This window comes from Musa acuminata, chromosome BXJ3-1, assembly GCF_036884655.1.
Source record: "Musa acuminata AAA Group cultivar baxijiao chromosome BXJ3-1, Cavendish_Baxijiao_AAA, whole genome shotgun sequence".
NCBI classification, from domain to species: domain Eukaryota; kingdom Viridiplantae; phylum Streptophyta; class Magnoliopsida; order Zingiberales; family Musaceae; genus Musa; species Musa acuminata.
This window is the reverse complement of record NC_088349.1, coordinates 11474266-11491945: the sequence shown is the minus strand read 5'-3', so window position 1 is coordinate 11491945 and position 17680 is coordinate 11474266. Positions and strand designations below refer to the sequence as shown.

The 17680-nt window shown below is 41.0% G+C and overlaps 2 protein-coding genes across 4 annotated transcripts; both read right to left on the bottom strand.

The window, feature by feature from the left end:
* Nucleotides 1–5922: 5922 nt before the first annotated feature.
* On the bottom strand, nt 5923–11182 carry LOC135628470 (alpha-1,3-arabinosyltransferase XAT3-like). 3 transcript variants are annotated; one of them, XM_065135133.1, is made up of 7 exons: nt 10937–11182; nt 10753–10830; nt 9364–9459; nt 9206–9271; nt 8279–8380; nt 8136–8201; nt 5923–7666 (listed from the first exon to the last, which is right to left on the bottom strand). In XM_065135133.1, the coding sequence occupies exons 4-7, from the start codon at nt 9252–9254 to the stop codon at nt 6504–6506; spliced, it is 1380 nt and encodes a 459-aa protein (XP_064991205.1). In that variant the 5' UTR covers nt 9255–9271; nt 9364–9459; nt 10753–10830; nt 10937–11182; the 3' UTR covers nt 5923–6503. The 3 variants fall into 3 exon arrangements, with proteins under 3 accessions (XP_064991205.1, XP_064991203.1, XP_064991204.1); XM_065135131.1 differs by having other exon boundaries at nt 9400–9459; XM_065135132.1 differs by lacking the exon at nt 8279–8380 and having other exon boundaries at nt 9400–9459; nt 10937–11181.
* A 1698-nt stretch (nt 11183–12880) lies between these two features.
* LOC135628604 (uncharacterized) lies at nt 12881–17162 on the bottom strand. The gene is made up of 7 exons (XM_065135357.1): nt 16913–17162; nt 16705–16786; nt 15820–15947; nt 13878–14029; nt 13567–13714; nt 13316–13475; nt 12881–13216 (listed from the first exon to the last, which is right to left on the bottom strand). Exons 2-7 carry the CDS (start codon nt 16715–16717, stop codon nt 13122–13124), a joined length of 696 nt encoding a protein of 231 aa, XP_064991429.1. The 5' UTR covers nt 16718–16786; nt 16913–17162; the 3' UTR covers nt 12881–13121.
* Between the last annotated feature and the right edge of the window lie 518 nt (nt 17163–17680).

The following is a 17680-nucleotide window of genomic DNA, read 5'->3' as shown; positions in this document are numbered from 1 at the left end:
GTGAGGGGAATTGCTAACTCGAAGAATTCGGTACTCATGCATGGGCTTGTATGCGGACAATGGAATGTTCGTGGCCATCCCAAGGCGGTCGAGACTCGGCGCCATGGAGCATTGAAACTTTCTCTTCGGCATGCGAAGGATACATCCGGAGGAGGCTGAAGTGTACAACGAGTTCAGCATGTTGCTAGGCCTTGAGGGGTGCAGCGGTGGCTGTATTGACGTGGAGGCGCAATCTAGCAAGTGCGTTTGCAAGAGGCAGAACAATGCACAGTTTGTTCAGCAGATCGGAGTAGTCCAAGGGGATGGTGATCTCCGAAACGAAGAGAGATGTTGCTCCAACGGGATAGTTATCCAAGAGGGATAAGTCTCGGCTCTCCAGAGGGAGAATCATGTGAGATGGACCTCACATGTTGAGGAGGAGTACCTCAACAAACAACAACTCCACGAAGCTCAATGGACTGAGCAAGCGGCGAGGAGTTGTCGCATGATCTCGCTCGAGAGAATGCATTGGTGGATGCATTGCGAGATCAAGTGGGGGAGCGACCTAAAGCAACTTAAATGAAGGCACACTTGGAGTCGATGTGGAGATCGGACTCAAGGGAGGGCTGACCCGTGGAATGGTGGGCACGAGGGCCACCATCGACTCAATGCAAAAACGAGGAGCGGAGCAACTTGGGTGTAACTTGGCGAAGTATCCAAGCCGCATGAAGGGAGCCAGCATAGATGTTGGAACGTGGAGCAGAGGCACAGTGCCTTCCTTAGACAGAGGTCAAGGACATGAACTCTTGCAGAGGCAATAGTAGGATCATGTTGTTCCATGGGTCCTTCATTCTGACGGAGTGGACTCATCTTGCATGGTGCCAAAGACGAAGGGAGCTTTGGGGCACATGCACCTTATCTCGGAGAAGCATTTGATGGAGGAACTAAGGCGACTCAATTTGCGGAGGCGAAGTTGGGTACAGAAGGCCTTAGCACGGGGCAAGAGGACGCAGAGGCGAGTACTCTTGAAGAATATGTCACAGTGTTGCCATTTGAGTTGCTATGAAGGAAGCGGTGTGCAGCGGAGATTGTGCTGGTAGGGACAGAGGCCCAGGATCCAGACAATGGTGCACAAATTACAGTGAAGTCGGTGGACTTCGGGAGCGACTAGGCGACGGATTGTCCTAGAGCGGTGCTTCATCTAGGTGTGACCCAAGAGTGGGTGGATGAAGGTCGATTGCCAAAGGAGCGAACAAAATCGAAGGTGGAGGAGACCCTGCGATGTATTGGCAGAGGCCACACATGGAGGGTTCACAATTCGAGTTTATTCCACAGAGGATCACAAGGATCAGAATGCAATGGAGATGTCACCAGGAGGCAACATGGTGCAGCGGATCGTGGTGGAACAGTTCGTGGCAATGCGACACACACGACATAGTCCCGTGAGGGATGAGATCATATGGAGGTATGATCGGGAGCTACTGGGAGCTCCGCTTTGGTGAACAACACGACGGCAAGAAGGGCTATGGATTCAAGGAGTGAAGGCCATGGTACCGTAGAGGCGGGTCTTCCGTACGTGCATCGAATTTTGCATCGGATGAAAACCTTGGTCATCAGCATATGGGGGCTGTGTTCCACTAAGGGAAAAGTTCGAATGCAAGTACCAGTGAGTTCCATGGGGGGGACTTGATCATGTAGAGGTATGATCGAAGCAGTTGGAGAGTTGGACTGCTCCAGAGCTCATATTCGCTTAAGGGAGCCCGACAAGTCAGAGGACAAGGTCGAGTAAGCGAACGTTGCTACCAAGGAAGCTAAGGAGAACAGAATCGGTACAGACCCTTTAATGTGATGGTAGAGGCCATGCATGGGAGTTGCAGTCTGTCTTTCCATCGACCAAACAGTCTGCTTAGAGAACACAGAGGTGTTGAAGCAGGGGGTCGAAAGGGGCGAGGAAGCGACGACGAGTCCAGAGGGACTTAGCTACCCAAAATCAAGCAATCAGTTAGAATGGAGGTGGACTCGGAGGAGTGTCACGGAGGCATATCTATTGATTGTGAAGAAAAGGGATGGAGATGCGAGGCGACGGATAGTAGTGCCATGGGCATGGCAGCGTCATGGTACCGCAGAGGCGGGACTTCCGTGAAGGTCATTGATCCCTTACTCTCATGGAGGGAGAGTGTTTGGTCGTGAAAGGGGCCGAGGAGGTGGAGCATGCAGAGGCAATCTCCAAGTACCGAGACAAGGCTGAAGGGCAGAGGTCAAGAAACTTCGTAAGACCGGTGTCAACAAGTTTCTCATCAAGATAGCCGTAAGTGAAGGACTTCGGGTCATGCAAGAGTGCACGACCAAGGAACGAAGCAAATAGTACGCGGTGCTGTACCTTTGCTACTCAGTGGAGTAGGCGGCAGGGTTGATGGAGAAGACGGTACAATCCCAGAGGCGACCTTATCTATCAGAGAATTACTCCAAGTTGGGGTGAAAACTTCCTGCATTCCAGAAGTTCAATGGCATTGAGAAGGTGAATCACAGTAGCTAACTCAACGCAAGGAGTGCAAACACTTCAAGTGCTTCAGAAGTGTGAGCAAAGAGCAGGCGAAGGCCAGTAACCAGCTCGATGCATGAAGTACAACCTCGAGGAGGCGGGCGAAGTCAAGTAACCTTTGCCTTCTCAACTCTTAAGAGAATGGGCGAAACCGAGTACCCCAATTCTCTTATCTATCCAGCAGAGGAGCTCTGCACAAGTTCAAAGACCCTTCGAAGAGAATGGAAGACAACAGTTGTCAAATCCTCACCAACGGTGATCAGTGCTACTGAGAGTAGATTGTCCGCTTCATTTCCCAACGAAATGCCAATCGAAAGCGGAAGTGATGCGAACCTACTTGGATGTGACAACTAACTGAAAGAAGAGTCAATGAGCAGATGTTGTGGAGGAAGGACCCAAAACTTCAGAAGTTTGCGAGACGATGCTCGTTAAAGCTCCAACAAGCATCCACCCAGTTCGAGCAGCATGTGGAATTTATGAGAGACTGGCGCAGTAAGGATGGTCTTTTCCTTCATCTGGGAGATCCGCAGGAATCAATGAGGATCAACACAACTCAGCCAACCCCACACCAGAGTCAGAGTCATTGGCGAGTTGAAGCAGCATGGCGGATCAAAGGTTCGACTACTCAGAAACAGCAACGGAGAGCAGCTGGGAGCCAGGAGGCGCATTGCAGCTGGAGCAGAAGATTGAAGACTCAGCAAAGGCGAAGAGTTGCAGTGTTCACAAAGGCTTCGACGAGGACGTCGAAGGGATAAGTGGGGGAGAATGTCACGGACAAACTTCGAAATAGGGTGTTTGATATAATACTTATGTATGTCCGTGTCGTTCGGCATGTTCTTGCCTTGTACAGAATGTAGAGGGGCGACCGAAGGCTTAATAGTCCCATTTTAGTTGGGTTGATGGCCTCTTTAGGCTTGTAAATAAAGGTTGTGTCATGTGGACACGCTCGAGAGCTTTTCGGTCTGTAATGAACCATTTTACCCTTTGTTGTGCCACTGTTCAGAGCTTGTAAAGTCTGTTTGTAATTTGCATTGTCTATGAAGTGTTTTTCGGACATGTTTGCTTGTGGATCCCGATTGAGGCGTTCTCTCTAACCCGTTCTCTCTTTTGGTGGTCCTAAGGGACAATGGGAGGCTTCGGGGAGGCTGACCTTTGCGGACGGACACGCAAGGGTGCCGCACGACTTAGGCAAAACCAGCTAAGTCCGTGTCAATAAGGCAGGTTTCTTTCGTAGAGCAACAAAGACTGATGAATTGACTCATTAGTTCAAATCCTATCTTCACCACTTACCCTTAACAAAAAAAAAAAAAAAAGAATGATCGATATTAGTGTTTCTTACGTGCTCCTATCCCCACGTAATGCACAATATTGAAAGATTTGAAAGACTCCTAATCAACCAGAAGAAAACAGATATGCCTACCATATATAGAACACACGAGATCAAGATGATTAATACAAGTGGAACTAACCAAGAAACACTTCTTTAATGACTGAATTAGTGGCAGGGAAGGAAAGTCTAATCTAAGACAGCAGGAGTGAACTCTGAACTAATGGTACATGGACTGGTTAATTCTGCTGTGAAATGCAAATGGTACACCTTAAATAGAATCATAGGCTGGAATAGATTAGGAATAAAGAGTTCACCATGTGATTACTCTTTCTGAGCCTCCACCCACTACATCAGTACCATGATTAATCTTATTGCACGCAGATAAATTTATAAGAGTAAAGTCACTTCTTACAAAGCGCACACAACCATGGAAAAAAGAAAGTTGATGTTACCTTTATTAATCTAGTTTATAGAATGATAGTTAAATCTTTTGAAGTAAAAAAGACATGTACAGAAATTCCACATAGCAAACTAACCTCTTTCTCATCTGAGACAGGTGTGCGCTTTCGCAAGAGTGGAGCCTTTCCACCCACAGCAATTTTGCTAGGTGGAGAAGCAACATAAGATTGCTAACTACAATTTGGGGCATCACTAGATGGTCAAGCAACCTTGGGTTGTGATACCATGCTTAAACATGGAATATAAATTATCACAGTGAACTAATCATAATTTAAGGTTCATATTAGTGAGTGAGATCTACTAGATGTCAGAAGTAATGAAACATGAAAAAGAATAATGAATGAGCATGATCTTCTAATATGAATGTAAGCATATTATGGTTATAAGTCATTACTTGAATGACTTTAACAATGCTAAAAATGTTGCACTTGTGTCTAGACTTGATAGAGTAGGAATCATTAGTACATTGCAAAATGTAACATGATAGCTACAATCATCATAGAGCCTAAGGATACAGAAAGTCGAAAAGATTGTGCCTACGAAGCTGGCATATAACAATCAAAAGGTAAAATTTGTTTATCATCAGCAGCTATTTTCATATGAACTTATTTTTTGTACAATTGCACAATGTAGGACCGTTCGGCAGCAACAACAACCCCCCGCAATGATAAATGAATGCTCATACTTGTACAGAAATTTAAAAGATGTTAACTTATCTAAGAAAATAGACAAAAGGAAAGAAGGAAAAATATTCTCAAACCATAAAGCTCTAAACTCTGAATATCCTTGTTTATTATAAGTTTAACATCAAAATATATAATCAAATCTAGGATAGTTGCAACCTAAACCTTATTCCTCAAACACCGGATCAGTTTTCACCCAAACATCACCTGAAATTTACTTCCTTAAGCATTTATCCATTAGCAACATCCCACTTTGTCCCTAGAAACCAGATGAGTCACACTTTCTTTATACGGATACATATCCCCCTTCCATCAGGTTCTTCCAATTTAAGACTATCGAGTCATCATCGTTAAGGAGCACATTCATCTCTTCGTCATCTATGCCACGTTTAACTCCCGATATAAGGTAGTAGGCGCCTTCTTATCAACACCAATCAACTGCAAACATAATTTACAATGCCTTGCTTCGATTCTATATGTCCTATGGCTTTTGCTTTGGATAAAAGATATGCTCTCTTCCTTTTAACTGACATTGACATTACTCTCATCAACTGGGCACATGTACCTTTAACTAGAATGCAAATCATAAATGAGGTCTTCTTTTTACTCTCTCATGAAGAAAACCAAAGCAGTAAGTATCAACAGAACAGAGTGAGGCTAAGAAAATTCCTACAGTTTGATTCAGCCAAACTCCTAATTCTCTTATCTAACATTCTGAGTGAGACGACAACCATTATCGATTTCAAGAATATATATATATATATATATATATGAAAAAAAGAAGCATAAATTTCACGTCAAATTAACCTCGTAACAAAAACAACTTCAGAAAAGCACAAGTATCGATTCTTTGACCCCAAAAGAACATCGAATTGCGGGACGCAAGAAAACAGAACGCAATAGATTCAAGAAACGTGATACCAGCAGCATATTTTGAAGATCCTCCAAGAAGAAATCAAGAAATTACAAGAAAAAGAATTATTCGAAACCCTAAAATGAGACCCCGACGACAAAAGGAGAGGAGAAAGAGAGGAAGGAGGGGCAGGAATCGAGTGACCTGTAATATTGGGTGGATGCCTCTACGGCAATCTGCTCGGCCGTATCCTCTTCGTTGATCTCGTTGCGATCGTCTCTCTCTCTCTCTATGTCTCTCTCTCAACTGTTCCAAACAGAGATATGCAAATGATCCGATGGCGGTTGGGTTTCGCCTTAAATGATCACGCAAAACCGTGGAGGTGCGGCTCCGATGTCTTAGCCGAGCGACCAAACAAGAGAGGGCCTTCTCTCGTTGGCTCTCGTAACTGGGTCCCACAAGAGCTAACGAACTCAAGCATCGGTAACCGAGTACAACATGGACACCCTGTATTGTGGCAACCATGGCTGGGAACCAATAAGGTGTGCCCTCGCAACTCGTTTTTGCTCTTCAATTCAATGTATTCGATAAACAATGTTCTATATACATCGATGAAGAATAGAATCAAATCAACCTGAGTGGAACACTGACTTCCTCCTAATGAGGCAGTGCGTTCATGGCTTCTTGCAGGACGCCTTTGAACCTTCTGACATCGAGCCTCACACTCTGTTTGTTGAGGAAGACGGACCAGAGGACATTCCAACCTTGTTTGTGAATCGAAAGAGGATCTGTGAACACTGGATGGCTTCTCGGGTACTGCCGCATCAGTGAGCTCTCGCCTTCTTTGATCTCATACTCCAAGTACCTGATTCCCATGTCCGGTGCAGGCTCTCCGAAGTCATGGCCGCAGGCGTACTTCAACCCGCCCCATGGGATTACCTGCACCAGCGCTGCGTCGGTGGGCAGGAAGAGCATGTTGGTCAGCCCTGCGCCGTGCACGCCCATCATCACGTCGCAGGAGTTGACCACGCGTGCAAACCTCGACAGGTTCTTCGTCTCCTCAGGGCCGGCGACCACCACTTTGTAGCCCAAGCTTCGTGCCAGCGACGCCACTTCCCTTCTGTTGGTGAAGGACCTCGGCCCCTTTCTGTTGATCATCAGCAGTCTCGGCTTCCTGTTGCCGGCGCTGACGGACTTCCTCTTCAGAGAGAAGCATGACCTCAAGAACTCCCTGAAGTCTGCCATGGAGTAGCCATTTGGAGACTTGGCAGGATCCATGCTCAACTCCTTGTGGCTCAAGAGACCGACATGAACATGTCGAAAGCAATGCACCCTGCCGTCTCGATCCAGATCGATGATTTGGTAATGCGAAAGCCGTCGTAGAATCTGCTCATACTTCTTGATCCAGCCGTAGTTGAAGTTGGTCACCAAGAACTGGGCTTCTCCTCTGTACTGACGTGCGGTCGTGAAGAGGGGGATCAGCACATCAGTGAAGTCATGGAAGAAGTTGCCAAGGAATCCGCCGGTGGAGAAGACGATGGCAGGGACCGTGTGATGAACTGCGCACTGGGGGGTATCAGCTGGCTTTGTGGATTCTTTGAGGGTGAGTTCTCTGATAATTTCCATCAATGGGGACTCCCATTTTCTAGCATACGGTCTGATCTTCCAAGTATTCTCTTCTCCGGGAGCATCTGCTTGTGGTGCTTTGGACAAGATGATCGAAGACGAGTATCCAAGAACTCTCACATCACCATGCATGACACAAGTATCGGATCGACGCTCGGATAGATCACAGGTTATCTTTCTCTCTGCAACTCCCTCTGCAGCTTACCAATAGGCATTGTGAAGTTATGCTTGACAGGAGCAACTAAAAATGTGGTTGCTGAGCTATGAATTCTTGTTTGACATTCTACCATTAATGAAGAAGGTTTTACCACAGTCAATCACTGGAATTTCTTCAAGAGATTATTTGATATTGGATGCGGAAATCTATGAGTAATTGCAATTTTTCTTCTTCAGAAAAGTAGATGTACACCTTATTGAATTCTCTTTCCAAAGAGGAAGAAACAATTCAACTATGTGATAGGATAAGACTTGTTCTTATTGCTCTGATCAGAGTGAAGTAAATCAATCAACTTTGTTAGACACTCCGAATAACAATTAAATTTGCCTCTCAGACCAAAGATTGATACTTAATAATATTGGGTGGATTCACAATTATTCTCGAAAAAAGAAATCGAAATCAGACTTTAGACTTTAATGAATCTAAGGTTTAGATTTTAGACTCACCAGTCTGTGAGGTAATTTCTTGTGTTCCTTCTTCTGCTTTAGGTTTCCCTGTTGCTAAGATAAATTCTGCAAAGAAGGCATTGGACATTTGTTGGTAGAAGAACAGATATATACATCTGAAGATATTTAAAGTATGTTTCAACCTTGTTTAGGCTTTGTTGCATCTTTGACATTTGTTGTAGGGTAAATTCCATTATCATTATTCTTCTGCTCTTCATCCATGGTTGAGTTTGAGAATTCAGCCTCTGAATTATAATTCCAAAAACATGATCACTTTAAGTAAGGGTATGGAATGATTTGGTGATAAATGGTGAAACATTGTTGTTTTTTTCTTGTTCAAACAAAATAATGAACCAAAGTAATTGTTGTAAGAAATATATATCATCACAAGCGACTAGAAAACCTAATGACTACAAAGTTTACTATGTTTTATTGGAACAGTTAATGATTGTTCAAGATAGAACAGAAGAGAACTAATTGCAAGTCAACAGTATTTGAATACATGACATCTGCTTAGAATATTATGAAAGTACTTTTGCTTTCAAGTTTGCTTGTCCTTTACCTCTAAGAAGGCTAATGCTATTGTCATTTAGGAATATGAATTCCAATTCACAGAAAGTGATAAATTGCATATACTAATCTGTGTCACATGAATTGTGAGATCAAACATTGATTGCACAAACATCTTTTGATTCCTCCTCTGCTGCACTGAGCTTCCAAGATTTCTTTCTTCATGAAATGAGTTTCCAAGTTCTGAATCCCACATGAATGAAAAATCTTATAACAGATTGTTTCTATTAAACAAATATACTTTTTTTCCCGATGTTTGTTTGGTGGGAAAAACAAAAAAAAAATCAGGAAAACTTTTTTTCAAATATACAACAAACACTATTTCATTTTTTTATTTTTCAGATTTCTTCAACCAAAAAAGTTTTTGTGCTCCTCTTTTTTATGAACTTTCTAACACATCACCCCAAGAAGATCTATTATTAGTTTTTCTTTTATGCTAAACACAGTCCAAATACTTCAAATTCTTCTCTCTCTTAATGCCAACATATGCTTACACCAACCTGTGAATGTCATATTTACTCTTCCCTTCTCTTCTTCAGGAGGAGGCATCCTTATGATCTCAGTTTCTGTCAAATGAAGCCACAGAAGCTAATATAATGTAAACTAATTGACATCCAAAACATAACAAATACTAAAAGTAAAGAACAATAAATCTAACTTTTTTTTTTTCTGTGAGTTCATAATTTTCGCTAACCATTGGTTAACTCTGCTTCATCCTCATTGACAGAAATTGGCATCACCACCATTTCACTACCTGCATTTGGAGGAAGACAAAAGGCTCAACCTTGGAATGACTATGAGATAAAAACTAAATCAAGGTTAACAAAAGAGTGGACCAAAACCATATTAAACTAATTATTGTCACTTCCTTAAACAGTACTGCATTTAATTAAATTTGACTGATGCAATTATGTTATTTTAACCACAAATCTCCTGTGAGATCTTTAATATCAGACACATACTACAGGTTTGGTTTGTATCTCTGCCACTCTTCTTATATGTCTTAAAGACCAAAAAGACAAAAGAAATTCTATCACTCATGTAGAATAAGATGAACATAGTCATATGGTTTAGCTGTGATCAATAGGATGATATTAGAAAGTTAATTCGATTGCCTCGAAGGATTGGATGATGCTGGCAATGAAACTTGACCACATCAAAAGAGATGAATGCTTGATTGACTATTGAACTAAATAAATGAAATTGACCTGTCTATCTTTCTATTAAGTAGATTAATTGTGTGAATCAATTTGTGACTGAAACCCACATAACACCTCAAGCCAACAATCGAACTCAATAATCAGTTTTCTTTTTTGTGAGAATGGATGGCCTATCAAAGGACTCATTTTCCATTGACAGCTCTCCTTCCACAATAGACATCTATACTTTGGTGTTGCTATCTACACCTACTTTGAACTGCTATCCGATTGTTTGTCCTTCAAGGTTGCGTATAACAATAAAATGCTGACATTTGTTCTTATGTGGTTGTTATCTATTGAATTATAATAGTCACAAGAAAAGTTATAGCTCTGAGAAATTTCTATACACAAAGCACAAAACTTATCTGAGGGTGCTGCCATATCTGGGACCTTCTTGATGTCCCTTTCTCTAGTGCAACCAAAAGCAAGATGGTGGGCAACACAAAACTACTAGTTTGATGTGACTCTATTGGTTATCACCCTGTCTCTTATCTCATGAAGCTTATCAATAGTGAATGGGAATTCCACTTATACCATTTCAGTTCCTCATGACATAGGTAGGTGGATTTATTCTTGTGGTTCCAAACTGAGTTCTTTAGTTTGCATGTATGTAACAGGCCATGGCTAATGGTTTGTTATCTGAAAAAGTAGCTGATGAAGTAGATAATAGCTTTGTTATCTGCATGGAACAATAGAACAGACTTTGTTGTAGAATGTTATGAAGGATGCTTGATTATAGAGACTGTTGAATTGCTTCTGCATTCCATAATGCGTGCTGAAGCTTTAGAGAGAGATGGGAATCAGATGAAGTTCTACAGGAACATGATGAACATGGAAAGTCTACTCACCGGACGGATCGGAGATGCTGGAACTCTCTCGGACGGCTTGTATTTTTATGCTGGTCGTCACGGATAGCTGCAGATTTGCTGAAACGAAGAGAAGAGATGATCGAGTCGAGAACCGTTTGCTGGCCACAAAACTCTCGCCGAGAAGATCAAACGATCACATATGAGTTCAGAGAATTCGGCTTACGAGACGAGAGAGAGTCCAACTTTGGCTTCCACACTGCAACGAATAAGCAGGGGATGATCATGAGCAGGCACCCCATGAACGCAACGAGGACAAGCCTTTGGGGCATTCGCCCGGCGGTTGACGCTGCCGTCGAAGGCCTCATCCTTGCGATCGCTTGTCTTCTCCACCACCTCTTTGGTCAGAAGGTCTTTTGAGAAATGGATATATAGGAGGAGAGTGCCGCTGGATTTATCATGCAGCTGCCAACGGAGACTGTGGCCAGATGTGTCATGTGAGGGTTACGTCTTTGAAAGAAGTAGCTGTGCCATTTCCCTCCACGCCACCGAGGGAAGACGTTGACATTCCAATTACCATTCATACTCCATCCATCAAATGCATGCCAACCATTTTTAATGGAACCCACAGCTTGTTCTTGTTTGCCGTAAGCATGTGCATCAAAATACAAAGTGTTTTGTCTGACTTTGAGAATGACCCTATTATCATATGGTCATTTTCTCTTCATTGTGGATGGTGGAATGTCTAGATTAATGCATGACAGCTAATGGAAAGCAAGGTCTCAAGGCAAGTGTGTCAAGTTCCAGTGCTTTCACAAGTCACTGTGGTGAGCTACAGATATTAATATAGAACTTAGCTTGAAAGGAGTTGAACCAAGGTTTATAATTTCGATTAGGAGTTAGTATGAGTTTGTATAATTTATAAAAAAATAGAAAAAAACAAGATTCAATACCATATAAGTATATTGCTTGATTTACTTTTGTCTCACCAGTATCGAATCAAACCGGACACTAGTTAGAAATCGTCTCTTCATCATGATTATTTGAACATTCATCTTAATGAACCAAAAGATGGGTTCATATGGTCATCTAGTGGGGAAGAAGAGAAAGAAGAGCTCCTCCAGTCAAATTTGATGGACTGTCATATGTTGTTGTTGACTGGTTTTTGTTCAAGACACTAGAAAAGCTAAGTTGGAGAACTTGAATGACCCATTCAGGTATAAGGGGTTAGGTCTCTGAAGCCAAAAACTGTACTTGGCAGGTCATGTGTTCCTCCTGATCAATTCTCTTTAAAATATGAAGCTTACTAACTCTGCAAGTATTTGACCTGCCTTTTTGAGGTCTGATTCCATGACAGTGGACTTTCTTGGTGCTATGATTGATGAAAATAGTTGTAATCATAATATAAAACAAGGAAGAAAAAGAACAACGAATCAGTCATGATTTGCCACTGACAACCAAACCAAGTTGTTCCAAGTCAGTTCACACAATAATATCCAGTTAAGTACAATGGAATTCCCAGAGCAGCACTGTAGTAGATATAGCCTAGGAATCCACAAGATGGTTCCAAGAAAGAGGGTGAGTTGGTTTTGCTTGGAGGAGGCAGGAGTCGGTCTGATGATTACTGGGCCCTTCTGCTCTTCCATCATTTGGTGGGTAGCATGATGATATGATACTTGCATGTGAATGGAGACTGGTCTTGAAGCACATCTATATAAATCTAATTGCTCAGAAATTTACTGAGCAATTTGATCAGTAGGACATCATCCAATGGAAGATCATTTATTGGGCACTATGTTTGTTGATTTTTTTCAGCAACTTATTCCACACACTTCTTCAAGGAAGCTATTAGCATGTAAAAGTCAAAGTCAACATCTCCTTTGCTGTTACCAAGTACTTTTGCAGATCAAAAATGTCAAAGACCTTTAACCAGAGGAAACGCTTCCTTCAATACATCATCATTATTAACCATATACCCAAAGCAACATAGCATATAAGTCAGTACAGTATGCTCATTTCACCAAAAAATGGATCAGATTTCATATACCACATTATATCTTAAGCACAATCGTCATATTGATGCCAAAAGGAAGCAGCTGCTTGCTTGAGCTCTGCATGGACATCCAACAAATACCTTGTTTTCTTATGTTGCAGAAAACAGTTTTAAACATCGATTCCAAAACTCATTCTGATATATTAGACCAGGAAATGGTACCAATGTGTCCAGTATAAATACATCATGTAACAAAAGAAAGCTAATTAAATAAGTAATGGACTTCGACACAACCTCAAAAGCCTCAAGAGAATGCTGAGGAAATAGCCACTTTTGGTTCTTATCCACCTCAGGTAATTATCAAATCTTTAAAATCACTCGGTAATCATACATAGAAAGAGGAAACCAACTCGATCACTCACATGAAGTCGTAGTCATCCACATTATCATAGCCACCTGCAGTAACATAGTCATCCTCTGCCTTGTCAACATGGAGCTGCTTTTTCTTTGTGCCTGTTGAATAATACCGGTATACCAAAATTTTCCCTCGTTATTATCCTTGTAAACTTAGCAGCACAACATATTATATGGCAAGGACATTCTAATATTTACCTTGTTTTTTCTTGCCTGCATTAGCTTCCTTTTCTGCCTTAAGTTTTTCATTTGCAATTGCTGTAACTGAAGAAGCTACTTCTTTCGCATCTGCTGCTTTTAGTGAAGTCATAGATAGCCTCATAACAGCTTTAAGAAGGCCAATATAATGAAAGCTTTTCTGAAGAACAAGAAAAATAAAGCAGATAAGCACCAGAAAAGAAAAGAGTTGCAATACAAGTTCCAACCAATTTTTATAAAAGATTGCAAACCTCGTAAGGAAGAATTTTGTGAGAGAGAAGCTCAGCATACTCCAAAAAATCATTCTCAGATTTTGGAATAAAGTTATCTAGGGTATTCTCATCACCTTTCTTGGCAAACAACTCAGCAGTTGACTTGTAATCAGCTTCTTCAACAAGTCTGCTAAGAGTTGTTACATGTCAGACTAAGCACATGAAACCAAGAAAAAGCTATAGTAACCAGTAGGTTGTGTTCATTTAAAATTTTCATTACTTCACAAAGTACACTTTGCCCAGAGCCAACCCCTCAAATTCAGCTTATATAAGAAGAAAAAAATTTCAACCTTTGTTGCCGAAGTTTCTCAGCCACAGGATCTGCTAGAACTTCATTACTTATTTCACTTGTCTTTGCTTCAGGTAATTTTTCTTTCTTCCCAGCAGCTTTGCGACCAGTCTTTGATGCAGTAGCCTGCACTGTTTCTTCTGCCTTAGGTGCCTGCATCAACAAAATCACATTCAATATGTCTTAGGAAAAAGAAGAAAGAAAACAGTTACTCTTGCTCCCCTGTCAGCCGAAATCTAACATTATATTTCAACCATCTTCTATGCAAACAGAGAAAACAAAGAAATTAGCAAAAAAGGAATCCATCAAAACAAATCTTTTGCACACTGCATTTTGCAGGGACACTAGAGGGCAACCCAATGATTATGAATTCAGGAGATGAGGATATACGCAACTGTATTAAATTATATGTGAACATGACTCTGATAAATCAACCTTCACACATTCAAGTACCTGACAAGCACAATCATAAAATCATGTTGCAGAAGACGTTCAGGTACTCTAATGATAGTGATGTACCATACACGGAATCCCTATACAGTTCCTAAAAAACACAAGTGATCATGTGCTGGATGGCAAATTGAAGCAAGAAGGATGGCATGAAGAAACAAAATCCTTGATGCTGAATCCTCTATACAACTTCAATATTTAATTTTATTATGACTAATAGAAATGTTCTGAATGTATTTTATAGTCACAGTTGGAAAACTAATAAGACATAGCTAAAGTGTGAGTTACAATATCTAAGATTGAAAAAACTGATCTATCTATCCAGTCTCTAGGGCTAAAGACCAGTGATTTTTTTCCGTTATATCAAGTCAACTGGCTTATTTGAATTTCTTTTCTAGTATTCCAACTAATGCCATACATTGAGATGTTTGCAGTTGCGGGCTCCACTCCCCCAACTCCTAAAGGTTAGCTTCCCATCCTCCTCTATGGAAGAGATGTACTTTGTACCACCCAAAAATCACAAAAATCTTAAAAATACCATGATTTTTTTCCAAGCATATGGAACAACCATGCAATAAACATCCAGCAAATTTAAATGGAATATTCTATCATCACACCCATTCATAATTAAATTTTTGTTGAACCCAAATCATCAACTTGTACAAACACAATGTCCCCTTCTATATTTTATTTACTTTACAAGACCATTCAGGAGTAAACACTGTGCAAATTTATGGCTTGTGCTGATCACCATATTGTTGACTTAGACAAGGCAGTGTTCTAGTCAAGAACTGCAAGCCATGGTTAAACTAGGAAGTTTAATCCTCTCAATCCAGATGTGCTAGTAAAGATAACAATAAATAGTTGGAACATAATTGTCCACCACTGAAAATACTGTAGCAAATAGCAAAACTATAGGATGCTTAAAGAAAAAAGCTTTATGACAACCTCTCACATAACTGCTTTATAGAATTTTTACAAGGTAAATCAATTAATTATAATATACAAGTTTTTTTTATTTTTTGACAGAACTCCTATGGATTTAAATGTTCTAGCAATTATTTACATATTAATGGGTGCATGTAACTAACTGTACATCTAAGGATAATTATGTTCCCTTTGAAGACAGAGAGCGATAGTCCAATGCATCAATTAATTAATATCTCAGTCTGATACCAGTTTCAGCAATCGATTAGAAGTTAAGGTATTAGTATATCAAGCAATACACATAACATACCATCCAGCATCACTAAAAGAAATAATAAATAAATAAGACCGGTATTGGACCATATGTTTTGGTACACATCCTTGGTCCGACTGGAAAGCTTTTGTTGCACTCAGCACAGAACATTCCCTAGTACTTGCCAATCATGACATAATTAGCAGCATTCCTTAATGCCTACATTTATGAGGCCTGTAAATAGATCTTAAAGAGCAATGCTACCAATAACAAGTAGGTGATATATTATAAAACTGAAATGTGAGAACTTCACCTGCACAGGAACTTCTTCATCTTCCCAGGATTCTTTGACATCTTCATCTTCCACATCCTCATCATCCCACTGGCTCTTTGGTTTATTAGTTATTAGACTTGGTGGTGCTGGTTCAAAATCTTCTTCTTCTGAGAGAAGGAAATGAAAAGAAATATACAAGAACATTTTAGCAAACTCATGACAGAAGGAACAGAATCAAAAACAGATATTCTTTTTCTCTGCAAGAAAACTGTATTTTATGCATAACACAAGCTTTATAATCATTTTAGCAAATAGAAATACGAAAAGCTATCTTTTCTCATGAAACAAACAAATGTCTTAGAGAGAAATATTAACAGTTAGTGGAGATCAAATACTTGGAATTAAGATTCTGATGATGTTGCAGCCAAGGAATGCAATTTCGGGTACTGGACCTGTGTGGTCCATGGCCAGACAGGTATGGGGAGGAAGATTAGGTTTGCTTCTTATTTGCAATTGGCAGAGACAACGAGCATTTAGAAGCACACATATTTGTGGGCATGAATGATAAATGATCACAAATGTAAACATGATTTCCATATAAACTATAGGTTAGACATGTGATAGTTGCAGCTCAATTGCCTAAAATATGCTGGGAAGAGAAATTGTATATCTTAAAACGAATATTTCATGTTCTCTGATTTTTTTCTTGAGATTGCAAATAGTTAAGTTGATGCAAAGATAACTTGAGTATTCAAAACCTTTTAGAGTACAAATGAAGCTTCCATGGAAGCGGGCAAAACGTGAAGTGAAACATAAAGATAATCCAACAAGAAGAGGCCAAAAATTAATCTCAGACCAATCTACAACTAATATCAATTGATATAAACGAGTTCATTGATTTTTCTCTGATAAGTGACTACAAACCCCAATCGGCCATGATTTTCTTCTTTCAATCCCGATCCCTTACGGCTCCAACTCACCAAGGTTACAATACGAACCAACAGTTCTGCAACAAAAAGCACGATAAAACCATCGGAATAAGAACAAATCATCCATCAATCCAGGCATGGACAGATCAAAAGAGTCCGCCACCATCCTAAAGTGGCAAAAAGAGAAGAAAAATTGACGATACCACTCAGAAAGAAACCAATCAAAGATACGCCCGAATCGGCTGCCGCTCCAAGAAGCCAAGATAGGTCCTCGGAGGGTTTGGTGGTGCACAGGGAGGTGAAAGTAGGAGCCGGTGTCCGGCCGTCGATAGAACAAGGCGCGAGAGACACCGCCAAGCGGAAAGGCAGATCGCTACGGCGACGGCAGCGTGGAGGCGGCGGAGAGGAACCGAGGGGTAACGAAGAATAGGGGTTGATCGGGGGAGATGCACGCGTGACGTAGGTCAAGATCAAGTATCACACGTCTGTCACGTGCATTTCACGTGCGTGATTTAAATCATATCGCCTTGATTCTATTCAATTCGTTATAACCGACATGAGTGTTTGTTTTGGGGCAAATTAATTCCATGAGCAGTTCTCATATATCAAGTACAGTCGATCGAAAGATCAAAATACAAGGCCTGTCGAGCTTTGTATAATGTAATATCTCCAATTAATCATAAAATAACTACGTAATCGATCCTAATTACAACAAAGCCAAATCATTGACTAATTATCTACGAATCATCATTTTAATCGGACCCGAGTCAAGGCCGAACCGGAAAAGGCTTGGTTTACAATGGGCCCGATTAGCAACCCAACCCGAGTCGAATCCGATTCAATTATAACTTGGTCTGGATTAGCCTAAATCCGAATCATTCAATCCAACCCATCTCGTTGGCACCCTCGGAAAGATTAGCAATGGGATTTGATCCGTGGATAAGCAGCAGCCCAAAGACTAATGTCTGCAT

Coding starts and splice junctions, on each gene's coding strand:
- LOC135628604 (XM_065135357.1), bottom strand. Junction 14,030..15,819: donor ATGAAGAAGTTCCTGTGCAG/GTGAAGTTCTCA, acceptor TTGTTGATGCAG/GCACCTAAGGCAGAAGAAAC. Junction 13,715..13,877: donor GAGAAACTTCGGCAACAAAG/GTTGAAATTTTT, acceptor AACTCTTAGCAG/ACTTGTTGAAGAAGCTGATT.
- LOC135628470 (XM_065135131.1), bottom strand. CDS start 11,078: ATGAGGCCTTCGACGGCAGCGTCAACCGCCGGGCGAATGCCCCAAAGG. Junction 9,272..9,399: donor TGAAGCAGAGTTAACCAATG/GTTAGCGAAAAT, acceptor TTCATTTGACAG/AAACTGAGATCATAAGGATG. Junction 8,381..9,205: donor AGTAAATATGACATTCACAG/GTTGGTGTAAGC, acceptor ATTATAATTCAG/AGGCTGAATTCTCAAACTCA.